Source organism: Vipera ursinii, assembly GCF_947247035.1.
Source record: "Vipera ursinii genome assembly, chromosome: 3".
Classification (NCBI taxonomy): Eukaryota; Metazoa; Chordata; class Lepidosauria; order Squamata; family Viperidae; genus Vipera; species Vipera ursinii.
Genome location: NC_139516.1, coordinates 140,647,253 through 140,666,774, shown reverse-complemented (window position 1 = coordinate 140,666,774; position 19,522 = coordinate 140,647,253). Strand labels below are relative to the sequence as shown.

The following is a 19,522-nucleotide window of genomic DNA, read 5'->3' as shown; positions in this document are numbered from 1 at the left end:
GGGAACCTTTACCTGCTATTTTAATACTGGAGAACGCTTGGTTAAGAGTTGGAATGTAAAGTGCATAAACTACCCTAAACCGAAATGTTTTATGACAAGACCCAGAACATAAGTGCTTGGTTGGGGGCCTTCCACCAGCTGAAAACTGCACAGCTCTTCTCACCCACAGGCTGACAGCCAGGGCTTTTTTTCCTCATAGAACGCTCAGAACGGAGTTCTGGCACCTTTTTTGGATGGAACCTTGTAGGGTAGGCAAGGCGGGTTGTATGACACGTGTGAGTTCCGGCACCTTTTTCTTTTACAAAAAAAAGCACTGCTGACAGCATACACAACAAATCTTTCCATAGTCCCTTCAAGAAAAGGCGGGAATTAAACTGAGCAAGGAGATTCAAGGACAGATTCCAGCCTGCGGAAGGCATTCGGTCTGGACGGTAGGGGGCACCCTATGGATACAAATAATATTCTCTCTCTCTCTCTCTCTCTCTCACACACACACACACACACACACACACACACACAATTTTCGAATACGCGCCCGGACGAATGGCGACCCCTCCGCACCCCCGCTGATTTTCTTGGGGCAACTTTTGCTGGGAGACCCCCAAAAGGGGTGGGGGCGGAGCGGGGATCGGTGTTACTGCGGAGAGATGCCTGCCTCAAACTGATTTTGTTGTTGTTAGTTGCGAAGTCGTGTCCGACCCATCGCGACCCTATGGACAATGTTCCTCCAGGCCTTCCTGTCCTCTACCATCTTCTGGAGTCCATTTAATCTCATCAAACTGATTAGGAACTATGAAGGGCAGAGACACACCCACCCCCCCCCGCGCGCGCTTTGTAGACGCAGCTACATTTGCCTCGCTGTTTGATAAAGAGGGGGGGGGGACACGCTTTCTAAACTTGGCTAAAAACAAAACTGGACGCGCATATTCTTGGCAGCCGGGATGTTACATAGCACACTCCCTCAACCATTATTACTCTCCTTCCCCCCCCCCCCCCCCGCTTTAGAGTCCAACATTTTTATTTTTTTATTTTTCCAAAGCTGGAGATGGGTTGCGGTTGTAACTCCCAAGGGGGGGGGGCTACACGGGGTGGTCTCGGACAAGTCTGCCTCCTCTTCTTTCTCGGCCTCGAAGTTTCTTCTTCTTCATCATCTTCGGAGCTAAAGCTGCCTTTTGACTTGCCGCAGCGATTGCCCGGCCAGTACAACAACTTGAGGACCCAGATTGTTGGGGGGCAATGAAGCTGACTTTGTAATAATGCCGCTTGGGGGGTGTGTGTGTGTGTGTGTGAAAGCCCTAATAAGCAGGCATATCTACATAGAATGAAGGCTACTGCTAAGTTTGTAAAGCCGCCCTGAGTCTTCGGAGAAGGGCGGGCGGGATATAAAATGGAATAATAATAATAATTAAAAAAAAACTCTGGAGAGGCGCTTTGGAATACAATTTCTTCTGCCTCGCCCAGCACCTCTTCAAAAACCGACCCCCATCGAAACAATAAAAACGAAGGAAAAGCAGCCAAGGGGAACGTCCTGACTCCACCCCACCCCCCCGCGCACACACACCCTAGTCCAGCGTTTTCCAACCTTAGGAACTTGAAGATGCGTGGACTTCAACTCCCAGAATTCCCCAGCCAGCATAGCTGGCTGGGGAATTCTGGGAGTTGAAGTCCACGCATCTTCAAGTTCCTAAGGTTGGAAAACGCTGCCCTAGTCCACCCTTCCCCATCGTGGACCACCCACCCCTCAGCCCCGGAGCCTGAAGCCCCGGCGAAGCACACCAATTCCAAGCTCGGGGGAGTGTGTGTGTGTGTGTGTGTGTGTGTGTGTGTGAAAGCCCTAATAAGCAGGCATATCTACATAGAATGAAGGCTACTGCTAAGTTTGTAAAGCCGCCCTGAGTCTTCGGAGAAGGGCGGGCGGGATATAAAATGGAATAATAATAATAATAAAAAAAACAAAACTCTGGAGAGGCGCTTTGGAATACAATTTCTTCTGCCTCGCCCAGCACCTCTTCAAAAACCGACCCCCATCGAAACAATAAAAACGAAGGAAAAGCAGCCAAGGGGAACGTCCTGACTCCACCACCACCACCCCCCCGCACACACACACCCTAGTCCAGCGTTTTCCAACCTTAGGAACTTGAAGATGCGTGGACTTCAACTCCCAGAATTCCCCAGCCAGCATAGCTGGCTGGGGAATTCTGGGAGTTGAAGTCCACGCATCTTCAAGTTCCTAAGGTTGGAAAACGCTGCCCTAGTCCACCCTTCCCCATCGTGGACCACCCACCCCTCAGCCCCGGAGCCTGAAGCCCCGGCGAAGAAGCACACTAATTCCAAGCTCGGGGGAGTGTGTGTGTGGGGAGTGTGTGTGTGTGGGGGGGTGTTAAAGGCAGCTCAGCCGCAAAGCCGTGCGAGCCTGGTCCGGGGCGGCAGCGGCGGCGAAAAAGGCGAGAGTTTGCGCCCTCCCTCTGCGTCTTTCTCTTCTCCCCACCCCTCCACCCCGCCTTTTTTTTTTTTTTTCTTGAATGAAGAGCGAGGTGGGGCTAGCTAGAAGAAAGGCCGCCCCATTTGCCGAGCCTGAAGCGTTAGGAGCTCCCCTCTCCTCTGTCTCCTCCCCGTGTGCGGCTGCATTGACTATATGCCTTCCCTCGCCGCCGAGACCTCCCCGTCGGCAGCTGGAGCCTCCGCGCCGAACGCAGCACATCCAATCTGGAGCCGACGCTGGAGAAGGAGGAGGCGCCTCGTGACTAGGAAGCTTTAACGAGGCTGCCCGGGGTACCAAGGGCACCGGGGAGGGAGGGAGGGTTGGGGAGGGGGGAGAGAGAGAGGGGGGGATAATTAGGATCAATTAATACTTCAGACAAATTCTTCTCTTTGGCTTGTTGCCTCCTCCTTAATTGGCTTCTTCCCAATTAGGGATGTGGGTCTGTCTGTCTGTCTCCTGGAGTTAAAGCAGCGAAGAAGAGTAGTGTGTGTGGTGTGTGTGTGTGTGTGTGTGTGTTGGGGGGGGTGTTGTTATAATTTCAGAGAAGGATGGTGGTTGGTGATGATGGTTTTTAGGTGTATTGAGTTCAGGATCCCTGTCTGAATGAAACTACGGTCTGTGGCACTGGGGCACCCTACTAAATTCCAGAAGCCACAACTGAAAAATGCATTTCTCTGATGCTTTTCAGAATTTATTTTTACCCCGCTTCTGCCTCTTGTTTTGGCTTGGTCTGGAAGTTCAGAACCAGGATTTGTGAGCTCTCTGACATTATCTTTGGAAATGTCATCCAAACAGAAATCCAAGGAATATTTTGGGAAATCAAACTAATTCAACAGGAGCTGAAGGCCTCTTTTGCTTCTTTATTTTTTTTCCCCTTTTGGGGGGGGGGGAAATCATCCAAAAAAATCCTTATATGTAATATTTTAAGAGACCTGTGAAGTTTTTTTGTTTGCTTTTTAGCCTGTAAGGACAGTTGAGAGGGAAGAACATTTCTAATTCCAGTAAGTATTTTCTACAGGGAATTTACTTCATGTTAACTTTTCTTTATGAAAAAATAAAGAGTTTTGTTAAACGTGCTTTACATGAATTTGCATTGGAAGCTGCTTTAATCTGTAAATCACTTTGAAGGGGGAGGGAGGAGAATTGAAATGTATGCACAGCATCTTCTTCCATATACTAGATCAGCATCTAGAATGGAGAAAAATAAGCACCCGATTTTGAAAAGGATATTTGATTTTCTTTTTCTTTTTAGATGTATTTCAACCCAAAGGAAGGAAGGATTCTGAACATTAATTTTACAATAAATATTACATGTGGAATACAATATTGGCTTCATTTTGACTCTGGTCTCCATCCCCTATCATATACGAAAGAAGAGACGCTGGGAAGACAGAAATACATTTAAGATCTAAGGACTTCACCTCCACCTCCACAAATGGAACAACGACACACAATAAAGGAACTGGATGCTATATAACACTGGCACTTGTTATTACTGGCTGCTTTAATTTTTGGGTGGGGAGGGGGACATTTTATCTTTCTTTTTATTCCCCTCCCAGCACTCTGTTGTAAATGATGGCTCATCCTGGGATAAGAGATTACAGTAACCGGGAGATAGTGCTGAGGTACATCCATTACAAGCTGTCACAGAAAGGATATGACTGGGTTGCCAGTGGAGACAGAGAAAATGTTTCTTCTGCTGTTGGGACCTTTCCTGCTCTTGGAGGGCTGGTGTCTCTGCCTTCTGCTGCTGTTAGTAACTTGGCTGCCACTGAAGTACATCCTGTACCCCACGTTGTTTATTCCACACTATGCCAAGCTGGTGATGAATTTTCACGGAGGTATCAGCGGGACTTTACCCAGATGTCTGGTCAACTGCACTTGACTCCAGTCACGGCCAGAAGTCATTTCATGGCTGTTGTGGAAGAGCTGTTCCGAGATGGAGTAAATTGGGGAAGGATTGTGGCATTCTTTGAATTTGGTGGTATGCTGTGTGTGGAAAGTGTCAGTCGGGAGATGTCGCCTCTGGTGGACAGTATTGCTGAATGGATGACTGAGTACATGAACAGGCACCTGCACAATTGGATCCAGGACAATGGAGGCTGGGTACGTGGCTGGTTGTGTTCTTTGACTGTGTTTCCTTTTCAGGCTATAGTAATCTCACTAGTTCAGGTTCACTTCACTGACATATTTGCAGTAGAATCGAGTGCGGCTTGCCATGACTAGTATTTTCTATTTGGGAACGTCATTGGTATTAATCTGTGAACAATGGTTTCAATCAATCCAGTTCTTGCAGACCAAATGCAACAGCCTGTTACCATTGATTAGTTATTGACATGTACCATAATATTGATCTTCTGTTACCAGCAAGATCATTTCAGGATACGAAATACACATCTTTTCACCATCTTGCTTTACTTTGAATGAACATCAGTTGTCCTACCAAGGTCAATGTAGAAAGTAAGGTGTTCCGACAATATTGGCATGCAATTCCTTTTGGTTTCCTGATGGCTGTGTTGAGCTGTGCTCTTTCTAGTCAGAGGGAATACTCCCTATCTTGTTTTAATCAATACTTAGTCACTGATGTCATTCACTGGGTGTCGTGAAAGTTGCTGGTAAATGAGGTCACAAGTGAATCAGAGGAGAGAGAAGTTAGCAATGAAGTCGCTAATCATGGCATGTGCAGTGTATTTTTTTTTAAAAAAAACTTAGACTGAAAAAAAAGCAAGCCCCCCCCCCAATAACTGTCCTACTTCAATTATTTATGACTTATTCTAAGTTTGGAGTCCTTATTAAGTGTGTGGATAAATGTTCTTTATAAGGGCCACCTTAAGCAGTTAAGCTTATATAAAACAGCTTATACAAGTAAAGAAATTTGGTAATATGTCTGGGATGGCAAAGATGCAATAACATTTTAATATATTTTAGTATGTTATTATTTGACTAACATTCAGGTGCATTTCCTTTAATTCTTTGATTGTTAATTGTGATAATTTAAAGAAAATTAGAATTCTACATTGTAGGAAGAGAGCTGTGCTTGGCTATAGTGTCTAAACTTCATGAGTCTAATAATACTTTTTCTGAACAGTAATTTTTTTAAAGTCAGATAAGGTGCTACCTCACTGAATTGTGCATGTAGTTTAGAAGTATGTGGATTCAGGAAGGAACAATTTTGTCGAAAATAATGGTACCTTTTCCCACCTGTTACAATATAAACTAAATATCTTTGTACAGATAAATATTGTCTTATTAACTATAACATGTTATCATCTTGGATTAACATATTAAACTGATAAATTTTAGCTAGGTTGAGTGCGCAAGTAGAAAGTCTGCATGATAAAATGAATTATAGTAGAATCAAAGTAGAATTAAAAACATAGGAAGAAAAGGGGTACAAGAGTGATTTTACTTGGATTTTATAATCAACTGTTTATAATAGAGGTCCCCAACCTTTTGGGCACCAGGGACCGGTTCCGTGGAGAGAGGTTTGTCCGCAGACCAGAGACTGTGTGGTTTTGTGTGCTGCCTGCATCTTGCAGATGGGGTTTTGCTTGTTTGTGTGGACTGGTTGCTGGCATGCCACAGCATGGTACTGGTCCATGGACCGGAGGTTGGGGACCCCTGGTTTATAACACCCATTTCCTCCTCCCAAAAATGTAGGGAATCCCCCTCCCCAAAAAAGCAATTCTGAGTTAACCGTATATGCCATGCTTCTGTTGTTATGGAAGAAATTGGGATGTTTGAAGAAATTAGAAGACAAGTTATAAACCAATAGAGAACAAACATACCCAAGACATATTTATTGAGTCAGTTGGGTCTAGAAAGTGAAGCCTTTATATTACTCAAATCAATCATATGCTCATCACATGCTATATACATCAAATAACTCTCCATTTTGAAATTTCCTGGATTTTCATTTTTAGTCAACATAGCATCTTTTTTATACTACAGTTAATAATGTATGCATTATCTTTGTTTATACAAGGAATATAACATGACAGGACTAGCAGCCTAATCCTATACCTAATGTTGCCTGCATTGTTTAGGAGAGAATAAATAGACACATCCCTTCATGCAGCTTTGCTACCCATAAGCAGATGCATGTCATGTACTTTTAGTTGGAAAACTCTAGTGCAAATATTAGATATATTATTTGAATTTCGAGAACTTGCACGCATACAATCTTGAGCCGGTGAGGACTGAACCCCTGGCAGTCAGCAGAATTAGCCTGCAGTACTGCCTTCTAACCAGTCCGCCACCACGACTCGATCATTATCCTAAACTTTTTTCCCCTCTAAATTAGAAAGAAGTACACAATTGTACAGTTACCATTTCCTTTAGATCTTTCTAAAAGTGCAAAATGTGACTAATTATTCTCCAAAAAAAATTTAACATAGGCTTTAGCAGCACTCTTTTATTAAAGTGAGAATGGCCATCTTTCAAGAATCACCCACAATGTCCATTAACACAGTTAGTCAAGTAATTATTGGCAACTTCATTTATTTGCTTGTATGTTAGATTTTTTTTTCACCTTTCCTCTTGAAGTTCAAGATTGAGTATGTGGTGCTCTCATCTCCAGTTTTTTCCTTACATCAGTCTGTGACCAGATTAGACCAAGGCTGGCCCAACGTCATCCAATGAATATTCATGTCTGATAGTAGTTTTGAACTTGGGTTTTCCTGGTTCTAATCCAGCACTATATCCATTACACTATGCCATACATTAGCAGGCCAGGTAGGGAAGATCCAAGCAAGAAATCAGCCACTCTAACAAATTTAACCACATTCTAAAGCAGCAAAATTCTGTATCAGTTATAGAAATTGCACAACCAAGTACCATCTCAAAATCTATTCTTTGCTTGGAAACTTAAATTTGAGAAAGCATGAGCAATTGAACTTTCAAAGTATAGCACAAACATTTGACATTGAACTGCTGAAGATTCACCTGTAGTATATGCAGGGTTTAGAATGCAAGAAATAGTTCCCTTGGCTGGATGACATTGTGCTGAAGCAATAGGTTGAGAGAAAAATAAATCTTCTGCTGCTTCTACTGCTGTGGCATAAGCTTCAACAAGAGCTTATTCATGTGTGTCAAATTTGTCCTTAATCTTTACCAGTCTACTTCTAATTGTTTCCCCAACTCTTTCATTTCTTCACCATCTGTCAGAAAGAAATAATCGTTTGAAGGGACTGTGTTGACTACTTATACACTCTACCTAATAATTGTGCAATGATGCCATGTTGCACATGTCATCATTTTGACAGCATTGTTACAGATCCTATACTAAAATACCATTTTCAGGTTGACACATTTATCTCTTAGTCCTCAAATGCATTGCACTTCATCTGATGGCCATATCATGAAAGATATGGGAATATTTTATTATTATTATTTATTTATTTATTTTATTAATTTAATTTGTATACCGCCCTTCTCCCAAAGGACTCAGGGCGGTGAACAGGGCAATACATAAAAACAAGATACAAAAATTAAAAATTATTAAAAAGTAATTAAACAGTGCCCATAAATTAATACAGATTAACAGTTAAAATCCATTTATAAAATCCAACCCCGTCCCATCAGGCCAGGTTAATTTTGAATTAACACATGTGTTATGTTTCAGAATTGGCTTCCTTTAAATTAAATTAACAAAATTTCTCTACCTGGCATGTCTTAACTTTAATTTTGGAAATACGTTTCTCCTAGAGAACAACTTTTTTTTTCCTACCTCAGAACTAGCTGTTATCACCAGATGAAACAAAAACACATGACTTGCTTTCTGGGTGGCACAAGGGAGCACAAATGATTTGCATGCCAATTCAAAATATCACAGTATTAATTTTGCAAAAAGCCATTAATAGCAGTCTACTGCTGAGTATTTACTACCTTGCTTCAAAGCTGCTAATAAGTAGGTTTTTGTGCATTGGGTAAAATAAATGTTTTCCAATTGTATCAATTGATGTTAGTTTGTAGCATCTGTGATTTCCCCCTTTTGCCCACTCCCTCTTCTAGAGAATTACTTTTTCTAGAAATGATGAAAGCTGATCAGCCATTTATACATTAGAAATTTGACTTTGGTAGATACAGAGTGTGATTAACATTCGAGTTTATATTTTTCTTGAAAGAATCATCGTTTGACAAGTCAAGTGTGGAGATACTAGATAGATTGCATATTAAGAATGCTTGGTTATAGCCTAGCATATGGCTCTTTTTTTGTAGTGTTCAGATGTGCCAAAAAGATTAAACTTTAGATTCTGCATTAGCAGCCCATCAGAGAAATCTTGTTTTTGCTTCCATTACATAGCCTTTGAAATGTTTCCTAACTGGAGGATGTTCATCTAATAATACACACTAGAGCTTTATTTTGGAAAGTCCTAGAGTGCTCTTCCTGGCTGTGCTGAGTACAGGGGACTTAATTGCTCATTAAACATTTATTGAATAACAGTATTAATTGGTTCTTCTTATGAGTTTACCATATCTGCTATTTTCAATGTCCACACGTTATGTATGGAGTCAAAATGCATCACTTATACACAAGAGGGAGGTATTGGCAGAGTTCAAGGAATTTGAAGGCTTGTAGAATTAAAAGAAGTCATTAGGAAAAAAATTCTCTTCTGCAGTAATTATTATCATTATTAGGAGGGAAAGAAAACTAAAAAAAAGTTCTTGTTCACCATAGAATTCTGATGGTTTGTTGAAAGAAAACAAGGCAAAATCAGAAGGGGAGATGCCAGAATCTCAACAAAGAAGCACTTCACACTTCCAACAGTTTCTTATGTAACCAGAATCATACAATCTATGCCCCAGAGCAAGTGTTTCTCAACCCTGGGACTTTAAAACTCCGAGAATTCTCCAGCCAGCATGGGAGTTGAAATCCATACATTTAAAGGTCCCAGGGTTGAGAAACATTGCCCAAGAGAGGGAAGTTTGAGGAATCCGGAATCTTGCTGAAGTGTAAAATGTAGAAAGAAGACAAAAATTTCAAAAGGAATGTATGTCCAAGTAACTTCAGGTAGAAAAAAAATAACTTAGTTTCCACAACATGGTCATTAATTATTTTGTGTGTGTGTGTGTGGGGGGGAAGAGAAATAGAAATAAATAGAAAATAGAAAGAATGGAAGCATTGCATTCCACCACACTTTTTGCTGTAGGTCCAGTATGCTTAGGACATTTTAGTGAAAGCTTTATTAAAAGCATTCTGGGATAGTGAAGCAAGGGTTGTAAGATCCCTAGGTCTTCCAATAGCTGCTGAAATCCTAAAAAGAGACTGAGTAACGATCATCTTTAAAATTATTTGATGTAGACGTGCTTTTTCACATTGTTTCGGGACTGTCCTACACTTTGTGCTCACAGTTGAGAAGTGTTTTAAGTAACATCCTTTTGTCTCCTCGGGCCCTTGGTAAGTGGCATTTGTTACCTTGTATGTGTTCAACTGGCTGTGAATTTCATTGGAAATACTGTTTTTTATTTGGTTTTTTTTCTGTTTTGGAAGACAGTTGAAGAGGAGGACAGCTATGTTTGATGAATTCAGGCTTATCAAGGCAGTATTTAAACTAGCACGTTTTTCTCCTGGTTTCCTTCTGCAGATGAACTTATGTATAGTCTCAACAAATAAAAAACTGTTTTTGAGCTGTGAAAGTTATTCAGCATTAGTGATTCCTCACTGATAATCAGGTTGGCCAAATACATACGTTTTATATCTTTACCTATTGCGCTCTCCACGTATGTCTGGGGGTGCCCAGATGCCAGAAGCGAATTGGCTAATTTGGGATTGTATCCTCAAATTGGAAATAGATTGTATCTTTTACCTCCTTCCCTAGATCCTTCTGAATCCATTATGTAACGTGCTGGGTCCTATTGTGGTTTAACAGAGGATGGGAAGTACCTTTAAAACAAGTAAAGAATTTGAATTATTTACTCGTTTCTATATTTAGAACTTTAAACTTCAGATTTGATAGTTCACAGTGTAGTATTTTGACTCTATTGAAAAAGTAATGTTTATGCATATGGACACACATACATACCAAAACGCTATTCCCTTTCAAAGTAGGCAACATTATGCAAAGTGCAGAAAAAGGGTATGTTGTAGTAGGGCAAAACAAATTAAAGGCAGAAAGTACAAGGAAAGGAAATCTAAACCTAGTTTACTCCAACATTATTCACTACAGGTGTCTATACTTTTCTATCTTTGCAATCCATTCTTGCTTCTATCATCTCCAGTGACTAATTCATATGTAGTCTTCTATTTTTAAATATCCCCAATCAATACACTTCTAATAACTTTTTTAAAAAAACTTTACTTAGTTTGATATTCAATATACAATGAAGAGTTATAAAAGCAGAATATGACCTCATTTAATTGTTTAAATTGTTTTACTCCTGGCTCGTTTTTGCACAGTTCGGTATGCATACAATTTATTCCCTAGCATACTGATCGTACCCCATTAACCAAACAGCCTTCAGCTCAATAATAGCACAACCATGTTCCATAATTCAACAATGTTTCTCATACCCTTTTTCTACTATCACCTGTTTTCTTTATCACATTCATACTTTTTTAATGATCTGCTGAAGAACAAACATTTGGTCTACAGTACACATATCCTAAACAATTTAAAGCTCACATTTTGATATAGTCACTGTTGTATCTTTTGGTTCAGATTTCTATTAAAAATCTTCCCAGGCACACTTAATAAATTAATCCTATTATTTTTGCGTTCACATAAATTTCTTTTCCCTTGGTATTAGGGACTAATAATATTCTTTGAAACATGAGGAACAGAAGTTGCATAACTACTCCATAAGCAATCCACATTCACATTTTAACACTTTGATAATTACATCGTCTTTATTTTCTTCACTATCTATTCTTCATTATTATCATTCTTCAACAGTTTCACTACATTTATGCCTTCCTTTTCATTACTCTTTTTATTGGATTAGGTCTTTTATGTCCATTCAAACCTATAAAATATTTATTTATTTCATTTTATTTTCTTCCCCAATACTTCTGCCACGTTTATTTTTAAATCTTTCACTCTTGTATAGTCTGCTTGTGTTATGTCTACCTCTGTCCACCGACTTCAACAACAATTTTATTTACATCAAAATTGTTCTATATTTTCCAGCCTCTCTTTATTTTAAGTTTTCTTGCTTTCTTTTTGGATAGTTTGCAACTCTCCTTTTTTCGGTGAAAATATATATTTCTTCATTTTTCATATTTCATTTATTGAAATATTCATTTATTGCAGAAATCATGCATTTTATCATATGATTTTTATTATGATGGTATTCCAAGCATCTTTTTCATAGTTTGTCACTATAATTCCACATACCTATTTGGTATTTTGGTAATATAATACTTCTCAGTTTCTTGCAGAGAGCTTCTGCATCATTTTTCCTTATGTCTAATTTATATTCATTTTGCTGGAAGATTAAGATCCCTTCTAATACTTTTAATAAAAGACTTAAGCTTCCTCTTCCTGTAGTTCATCTAGCTTCTTTCCATCCATGTCCTTTTTTCTCCACATTCCATCCTTTACTTCACCATTCTGTCCCAATTCTCTCATTATTGCCACACATCAGCCATTTGTTTATGATCTTACCATAAATATACATACTCGTTATGTGAAGAAAGTGGTTTTTCATAGTGAATTTGAATTCAGTAGACATCAAAACATTTTCCCAGTATGTCATATAATACTACAAATAAGAACCCGTGAACTGATTTGCAAAATTATAGGCTGAAATGATAATGTTTTCCAGCAGTGAAACTTCGAGGACCGTATACTCAATAGGGTAGAAATCATGTCATGTCTTTGGTGTCAGTTGGTCCTAGGCCAGGGGTCAGCAACCTGAAAAAGTGAAAGAGCCACTTGGAACCGTTTCCCTCACAAAAGGAAAAACTGGGAGCAGCAAAAAAATGTGTGCGCATGCGCGTAGATGCGCACATGTGCAGAACAGGGTTTGAAGAGTGGAGCCAAGGTGAGATATGCACCTACCCTGCATATTTGAATTGATTGGTTGAACTTTTTTAGTCCCACTTTTTTTTGGGGGGACTACACATAGCAGAGGACTGGGAGCCGCAGGAGACGGCTGAAAGAGCCGCATGTGGCTCCGGAGCCGCGGGTTGCAGACCTGTGTCCTAGGCCATGGCCCACAGGTTGGGGACCCCTTCTTTAGCCCATAAACAGTGGACATGGTATGTGAATAAACTTCTGTCTGCTTTTCTATTACAATTAACACTTGTATACTTGTAATTAAGTTATAAAACAGTTGGCTGTAGTGCTCTGTGAACTTTTTAAGATAAAAAGCTATTCACAACTTTTAAAAAATGTATAAGGGCAGAGAGACCAAATGTCCTCTATCTTCTAATAATTCAGCTCTAGTGACTAATACTAGTGGATGCGTGCAAGTGGGAGAAGTATTTATTGAAGGATCTTGTATCACCCTGGATCTTTGGGTTTTTGGTTTCCTGTGTAGGTGTCTCTCCCAATCTGCTGTTCTTTATTCTTAGCTGACGTCCTTTAAAGCAACAGTCCCAAACCTTTTGGGCACCAGGGACCGGTTCTGTAGAGAAAGGTTTTTCCACAGACCGGAGAGTGTGTGGTTTTGTGTGCTGCTTGCATCCCATGGATGGGACTTGGCTTGTTTGCGCAGACTGGTTGCTGGCATGCTGCGGCCCAGTACCGGTCCACGGACCAGGGGTTGGGGGCCCCTGCTTTAAAGAACCAAGGTTTTGGTTTCGTTTGGTTTCTGCCCAATACCAAACTTCTATGAAAATTCCACTTAACACGAAATTGCAAATGTTTGGCAACCTCCTTTCCATGGGCATTCTGTGTCCATAGCATGTAAAATGTTGGTGGTATGGATGTTTTGGTGAAGACAACAGATTCTAGAAATCTACACAGAGCGAAGGATGCAACAGGCTAATTCCCTTATCTGCCCTAGGACTCTTGTGGGAAATTTATGAAAATTTTTAATCTCTGTGAGAAGAACTTCAGGGTAATAATAATAATAATAATAATTTTATTTATATACCGCCCTTCTCCCGAAGGACTCAGGGCGGTGAACAGGGCAGATATATAAAAAATACAAAAATACAAAAGTTAAAAGAAAATTAAACATATGCCCAACTAAAAACAGTAAATACATATATTAAAAATAACAATAAAAACTGCTCATGAAGGGTACTGCCCATGAAGAATACAAATGTTTTGTTCTTTGTATTCCAATTTTAAAACATTGTATTTTAATATCACACAAGATTCTCTGTCATTTATCCAGTTGTGTCCTAGATGAATAAATTCTGGCTGCTTATCTAGCCTAGCCCTGTCAACTCTGACTGGCAGTGCTTAAGAAGGGGGTATTTTAGCAGTCCTACCTGAGAATACCAGAGACTAAACTTAGGATATTTTTTGTCATCAAGAGAGAATTCTGCTTTAACAATGCTGCAGTTTTATAATCGCAAGGCACTGTGATTTGTATGTGTTTGTAAAAAAAGAGTGGGAGGGCAAAACTCTGGAAAAAGTGCTTTTAGAGTCATATGCTTACCCTGCTGACTTTGTGTTTGGTTTGTTTTTACATGCTTTTATTCTGCTATTGCTAAATTGCAGCTCTCTTTTGTTCCAGTTGACTGCCTGCCTAATGTGCTTTCCAACTCCGTTGTGCTTTCTAGTCATGACGCAGTTCCAGTCTCCTAAATGTCAATGGTCAGAGAGTACCATAAGAAATTGCAGCTGCTTGCACCTTCCATTTCCCTCCCCCCTCTCTTCCCCCCCCCATGTTCTGTTTTAGGTTGATAATCACACACATATACAGAGACATCGTGCATCGGGCCCCCAGTGTTTCAGCATTTTTATCTTAGTCTCTCTGCGGACCTGAGGTTCAGCCATCCTGCGATTCAGTTGAATGCATTTTTAATCATGACAGAAAATAGAGGTGTCTTTGTTGTTTCGGAGATGAAGTATGTGGAGTTTAAAGTCTTACTGAGATTCTGTAATTGCACCTTTCTCGTTCAGCTGGTGATTCTCGGTTTATTAAATACGATGGGAACGTTTTAATGGGCTTTGGATGACATCTGTAGAATTTAAATGTTAGACTTGTAAGTCATCATTTCAGCCCACATAAGAATGGAGTAAATAAAAAAGATAATTCGCAAGTGTTTGCAGATACAGGGATGGTATATAATACCAACTAGCTCATAGAAAAAGAGAATCAAATTTGGGGGGAAAATACTTTGGGATGAATAAAGAAAGATACGAATGGGAGTGCTGCAAATGGTTAGAAAGAACATTATTAATAGTGAGATTCAATTGCCTTATTTGACAACACACTATTTCTTATTAGAGAAAGAGATAGGGCAACTCACTCTCAGCTTGTTGTAAGCTATTATTTAAGAAACAGTTGTATTCAGATAAATAATTCAATCATACCAAATGGCAAAGGGGCTTGGTTATTACGTATGGAGCCTTGAGCAGCCATAAGATTTCATATCCTGGCCAAGAATTTAATTCCTAAATGACCAATCAGTTATTCAACTTGAGTGATAAACTCCTTTTGATGTTTGTGGTCTATTAATACATCTCTTTCCTTTCTCACACAAACTGGAAAATAGGGTTTATGCATCATTTATAATCTTCATGCAGCAAATGCTGGTTCTGCGGGACTGTGACCAAACAGTAATAAATACCTCAGCTATGAGAAGGGAGTTTTTGGCAACACAGATACTGTTTTTCAGAGCCGTTTTGGCATAGTATTTTTCATTCTGTGTCTAACAGAATGATAGACCGAGGTATGCAGCATTATAAGTCTTTTCTTCGGAAGCTGAATATCATCTATGATTATTTGGCATATGCAAATGTTGATGATGAGTTGTAGGACTTTTCCTGTGCTCTGGTTTTTTTTTTACTTCATTAATAATCTAAAAATGGTTTTTGAAAATGGCATTGCTTGACAATTTTTTAAAATGCCCTGCAAATTCATTCTTTCTTCTAAATGAACACTGATTTAGCAGCAGCGTTGAAATAATACTGCTATTAGCATTATAGACCCACTCTATTCTTAGTTTAATCCTACTCATTTGGAGGTATGTTAGATAAATCCTTTTTTTCTAGGAGTATAAAAGTGCTTCTTAGACTGTGTCAAAACTATTACTTCATATATATATTTTTAATCATATCTGATTCTTGAAGACCTCTTGGAAACGTTTCTGCAGTTTTCTTGGCAAGGTTTTTCCAAAGAGGTTTGCCATTGCCTCCTTACTAGGGCTGACAGAAAGTGACTAGCAGCTCAAGATATCCCAGCTGGTTTTGTGCCTAATGTGGAACTAGAACACATGCCCTCTTAGTTTCTAGCCTCATTCAAACTCATTACTTGACTATCAATAGCTCCTCAAGATTTCATTTTTCCAGGCCCAAGATATTGAATTAGGGACCTTATAAATACAAGCCATGTACGCTAAACACTGTACTAAAGGATTTCTTAATTTTCTTGATTTGTATAATACTTCCACAACAAGTAACAAGCTGAATTTAACATATTATGAGAGACAATCTATGTGTAGTGGTTATATTTCCCGTTTAAACTAGTTAGGTACCGTAATTCATCCATTAAAGCTGATGGGACAAGTTAAATAATTCAGCCAACTTAATTTTCTTAAACAAATTTATTATCCACCCCCCCCTTCCAACATTATTGGAAAGTTTTGAGGATAGGTAATTTATGTATGTGTATCGTATATAGCCAGTAGATTCATATGTGGAGCACTGCCAGGTGATTTGTTATTTTGTAAATATCTGTTTTTTTTTTGTTTTTTTTTATTGAAAAGTTTTAACATACAATTTTCCTTTAAAAAACCCCTCCCCCTCCCTTCACCCCCCCTACCTCTCCCCCCTCCCCCCTCCCCCTCCCTTCACCCCCCCTCCCTCTCCCCCCTCCCCCCTCCCCCCCCGACTTCCCAGAGCTAAATACAAGGTATATATATAAAAAGCAATCATAAACAATCATATACTAACAACTATAAACTTTAAAATCCATCTCTCTCTAGCTTATATAGGATAGAACAAACCTTAATAATATTAAATATATATAGAAAAACTAAAATAAGAAAAGAAAAAAAGAAAGAAGACTTATTCAAATGCTACATGAAACTTCTTAACCCTATACTTATTCTGGATAAACTCAATCCATTTTCTCCATTCCATAATATAGCGTTCTTGCGAGTGATCTTTCAAATAGGCCGAAATCTTCGCCATCTCTGCCAGGTCGGAAACCTTTAAAGTCCACTCTTCTATGGTCGGCAGTTCCTCTTTCTTCCAATACTGACCTATCAAAAGTCTTGCTGCCGTAATTAAATGCAACATCAGCTTGGTGTCCACAACTGTAGCATCTGTAATTATTCCCAACAAGAAAAGTTGCGGACAAAACTTTATCCTCTGTTTAAAAATCTTCTGCATGTTCCACCAGACTTTTATCCAAAAAGCCTTAACCTTTTTACATGTCCACCATATGTGAAAATATGTTGCATCTTCATCACCGCACCTCCAACATTTAGGCTGATAATTCGGATACATACTTGCAAGCTTTTTAGGATCTAAATGCCATCTGTAAAACATTTTGTAAAAATTCTCTCTTAAATTTTGAGCTTGTGTAAATTTTACGTTCCTCACCCAAATCTTTTCCCACGTGTCCATTGTGATAACTTCCTGGGTGTTTTGGGCCCATTTTATCATACAATCCTTAACAAGCTCTGTTTCTGAGTCAATCTCTATCAATGCAAGATATATCAATATCTGTTTTGACTATTATGTGTTATTATTCATTTGGGGCTGCTACTATATTAGTTAAATATTGAAACTCCCTACCATATATTACTGAGTTCAGGGATACAAATGGCACTGGTTTCAATTCAATCCAATTCAATTAAATCAGCTTACATTTAAAAGACTGTGGGAATATAAATGTTACACTAAAAAGAATTAAAACCAATTTCACTATTTTAACTCCCAAAGAAGCAAAATCATAAATTAGATGAAAAACAAGTGGCCCTCAATGAAATTGAGTTTGACACCCCTGATGTAAAGCGTCTACCTATTGCCTATGGAGGTTCCCAGTCATCCAGGACCTAGTTGTCCTAAAAGTGCTTTTTCAAAAGGCAACTGAACTGTTTTTTCCCTTGAGGAAGAAGAAGACGATGTTTCACTTCTCACCCAAGAAACTTCATTGGTTCTGGGAGGATGGCAGGGCAGTGTTGGAAGGATTAGTTTTGACAAGATGGGGAGGGATGTTGGAAGGATCATATTTCTTTGCAGTCATCTGGTTCTTAGCACTGTCCTTGAGAACTCTTGACAACCCTTGGGGGGGTTTAATCTATGCCCTCAGGATCACCTGTATCAGAGTCCAAATGGGTGTGGAATCTTCTTGGAAGTGTTGAAAGGATTGCGTTGTTGACAGAAGATGGGTGAATAGGAGATCAAATCTGTCAGGAGAAGATTCAGGAGTCCATCTGCGTTTGAAAGACAAAGGCCACTCTTTCAAAGACAGCAAAGTCTTTGAAAGTCCACATTCTGGATAGAGATGACCATTGGTTTGAAAGAGGGTAAAAGAGGCCATTTATGTTAAAACTGAGCAGCCCTCTCTCAATGCGGGGGTGGGGGTGGGTGGGATAATACACCACCTATCTCCTGTCTACAATGCAGTCCTTTCAGCAGTTCCAAGAAGATTCCACTCCCATTTGTACTCTGATACAGGTGACCCTGAGAGCACAGGTAAACCCACAAGTTGCCTCAAGATCTCTCTGGGAGAGTGCTAACGACCAGATGACTGCCAAGAAGTATCCTCCCAACACCACCACCACCATCCTGTCAGAACTAATCCTTCTATTGCCCCCACCATCCTCCCAGAATTGAAGAAGCTTCTTGAATAAGAAGCGAAACATCATCTTTCTCAAGGGAAACAACAGTCAAGTTGCCTTTTGAAAAAGCACCTTTGAGACATCTACCTATTGATTCTAGTCTTACCTTCAGATGCTGGAGAGAATAAATCTATTCCCTCTTCCCTATGAATCCCTTGATATACAGTATAAGAAGACTGCTAACATATCTCCCCTTAGCCTTCTCTTCTTTAAGTTAAACATACCAAGTTCCTTTAACTGCTGTTTGTAGGATTTAGCCTCCAAGCTCCTTGCCATCTTTGTTGCTCTTCTCTGCCCTGTTTCTAGTTCCTCGGCATCCTTTTTTTATTGCGATACAAAGAACAGTAATAGGCAAGTGAAACAAAATTATTAAACCAAGCAAAATAAAATCTTGATCTACCAGACCTCAGTACAATGAACTTCTCATTGAATGAGCCGGTGTTCTACACATATCATAAGGCAATAGATGCAAAAGATGCAAACTAAGCAAATGATGTTATTTGCATCATTTGCCTAATGGCATCATAAACAGAACTTCATGAATAAAAGATACTTCTCTCTCCTAGTTAGTCCAGTAAAACACGTATTCACTACAACGTGTTCTCCTGAGAAACACATACTATAGGTAGGTAGGTATGATATATTCCAGACAGAATTATCTTCCCCCCAAGTCAGAGAATACTAGACTCAATAGGCTCATGAAGGCTATAGGCGCTTCGAGTTTAGTTATTATCTCTTGATTCTTTGGGGCAAAGATGAGGTCTATCGTCCACTGGTTACAGGAGCTGTGGAGTTTAACCAATAAGAGCCTTGGTGGAGCAGTGGGCTAAAGCCTCCTTAAGTAACACCAGCTGCCTGCAATTAGTGCAGGTTCGAGTCCCACCAGGCTCAAGGTTGACTCAGCTTTCCATCCTTCCGAGGTAGGTAAAATGAGGACCCAGATTGTTGGGGGCAATAAGCTGACTTTGTAATAATGCCACTTGGGGGGGGCGAAAGCCCTAATAAGCAGGCATATACATAGAATGAAGGCTATTGCTAAGCACATTAATTTGTGCTTAGATTGTAAGCCGCCCTGAGTCTTTGGAGAAGGGCGGGATATAAATGGGATTAAAATAAAAAAGTAGATT

General features: G+C 39.7%; 1 protein-coding gene across 4 annotated transcripts in view; it reads left to right on the top strand.

Moving 5' to 3' along the window:
* Window positions 1-2,677: 2,677 nt before the first annotated feature.
* BCL2 (BCL2 apoptosis regulator) overlaps window positions 2,678-19,522 on the top strand; it is a 144,182-nt gene continuing 127,337 nt past the window's right edge. For 2 of the 4 annotated variants that reach the window (XR_014491957.1, XM_083358094.1), the window contains exons 1-2: window positions 2,858-3,483; window positions 3,735-4,588. Coding sequence is in view for 3 of the 4 variants with exons in the window: in XM_083358094.1 (XP_083214220.1) it covers window positions 4,055-4,588 (534 nt within the window). In the remaining variant the exon portion in view is untranslated. Of the gene's footprint in view, window positions 2,773-2,857; window positions 3,484-3,734; window positions 4,589-19,522 lie in introns of those variants that run through there. The other 2 variants (XM_083358095.1, XM_083358096.1) reach the window with 2 other exon arrangements.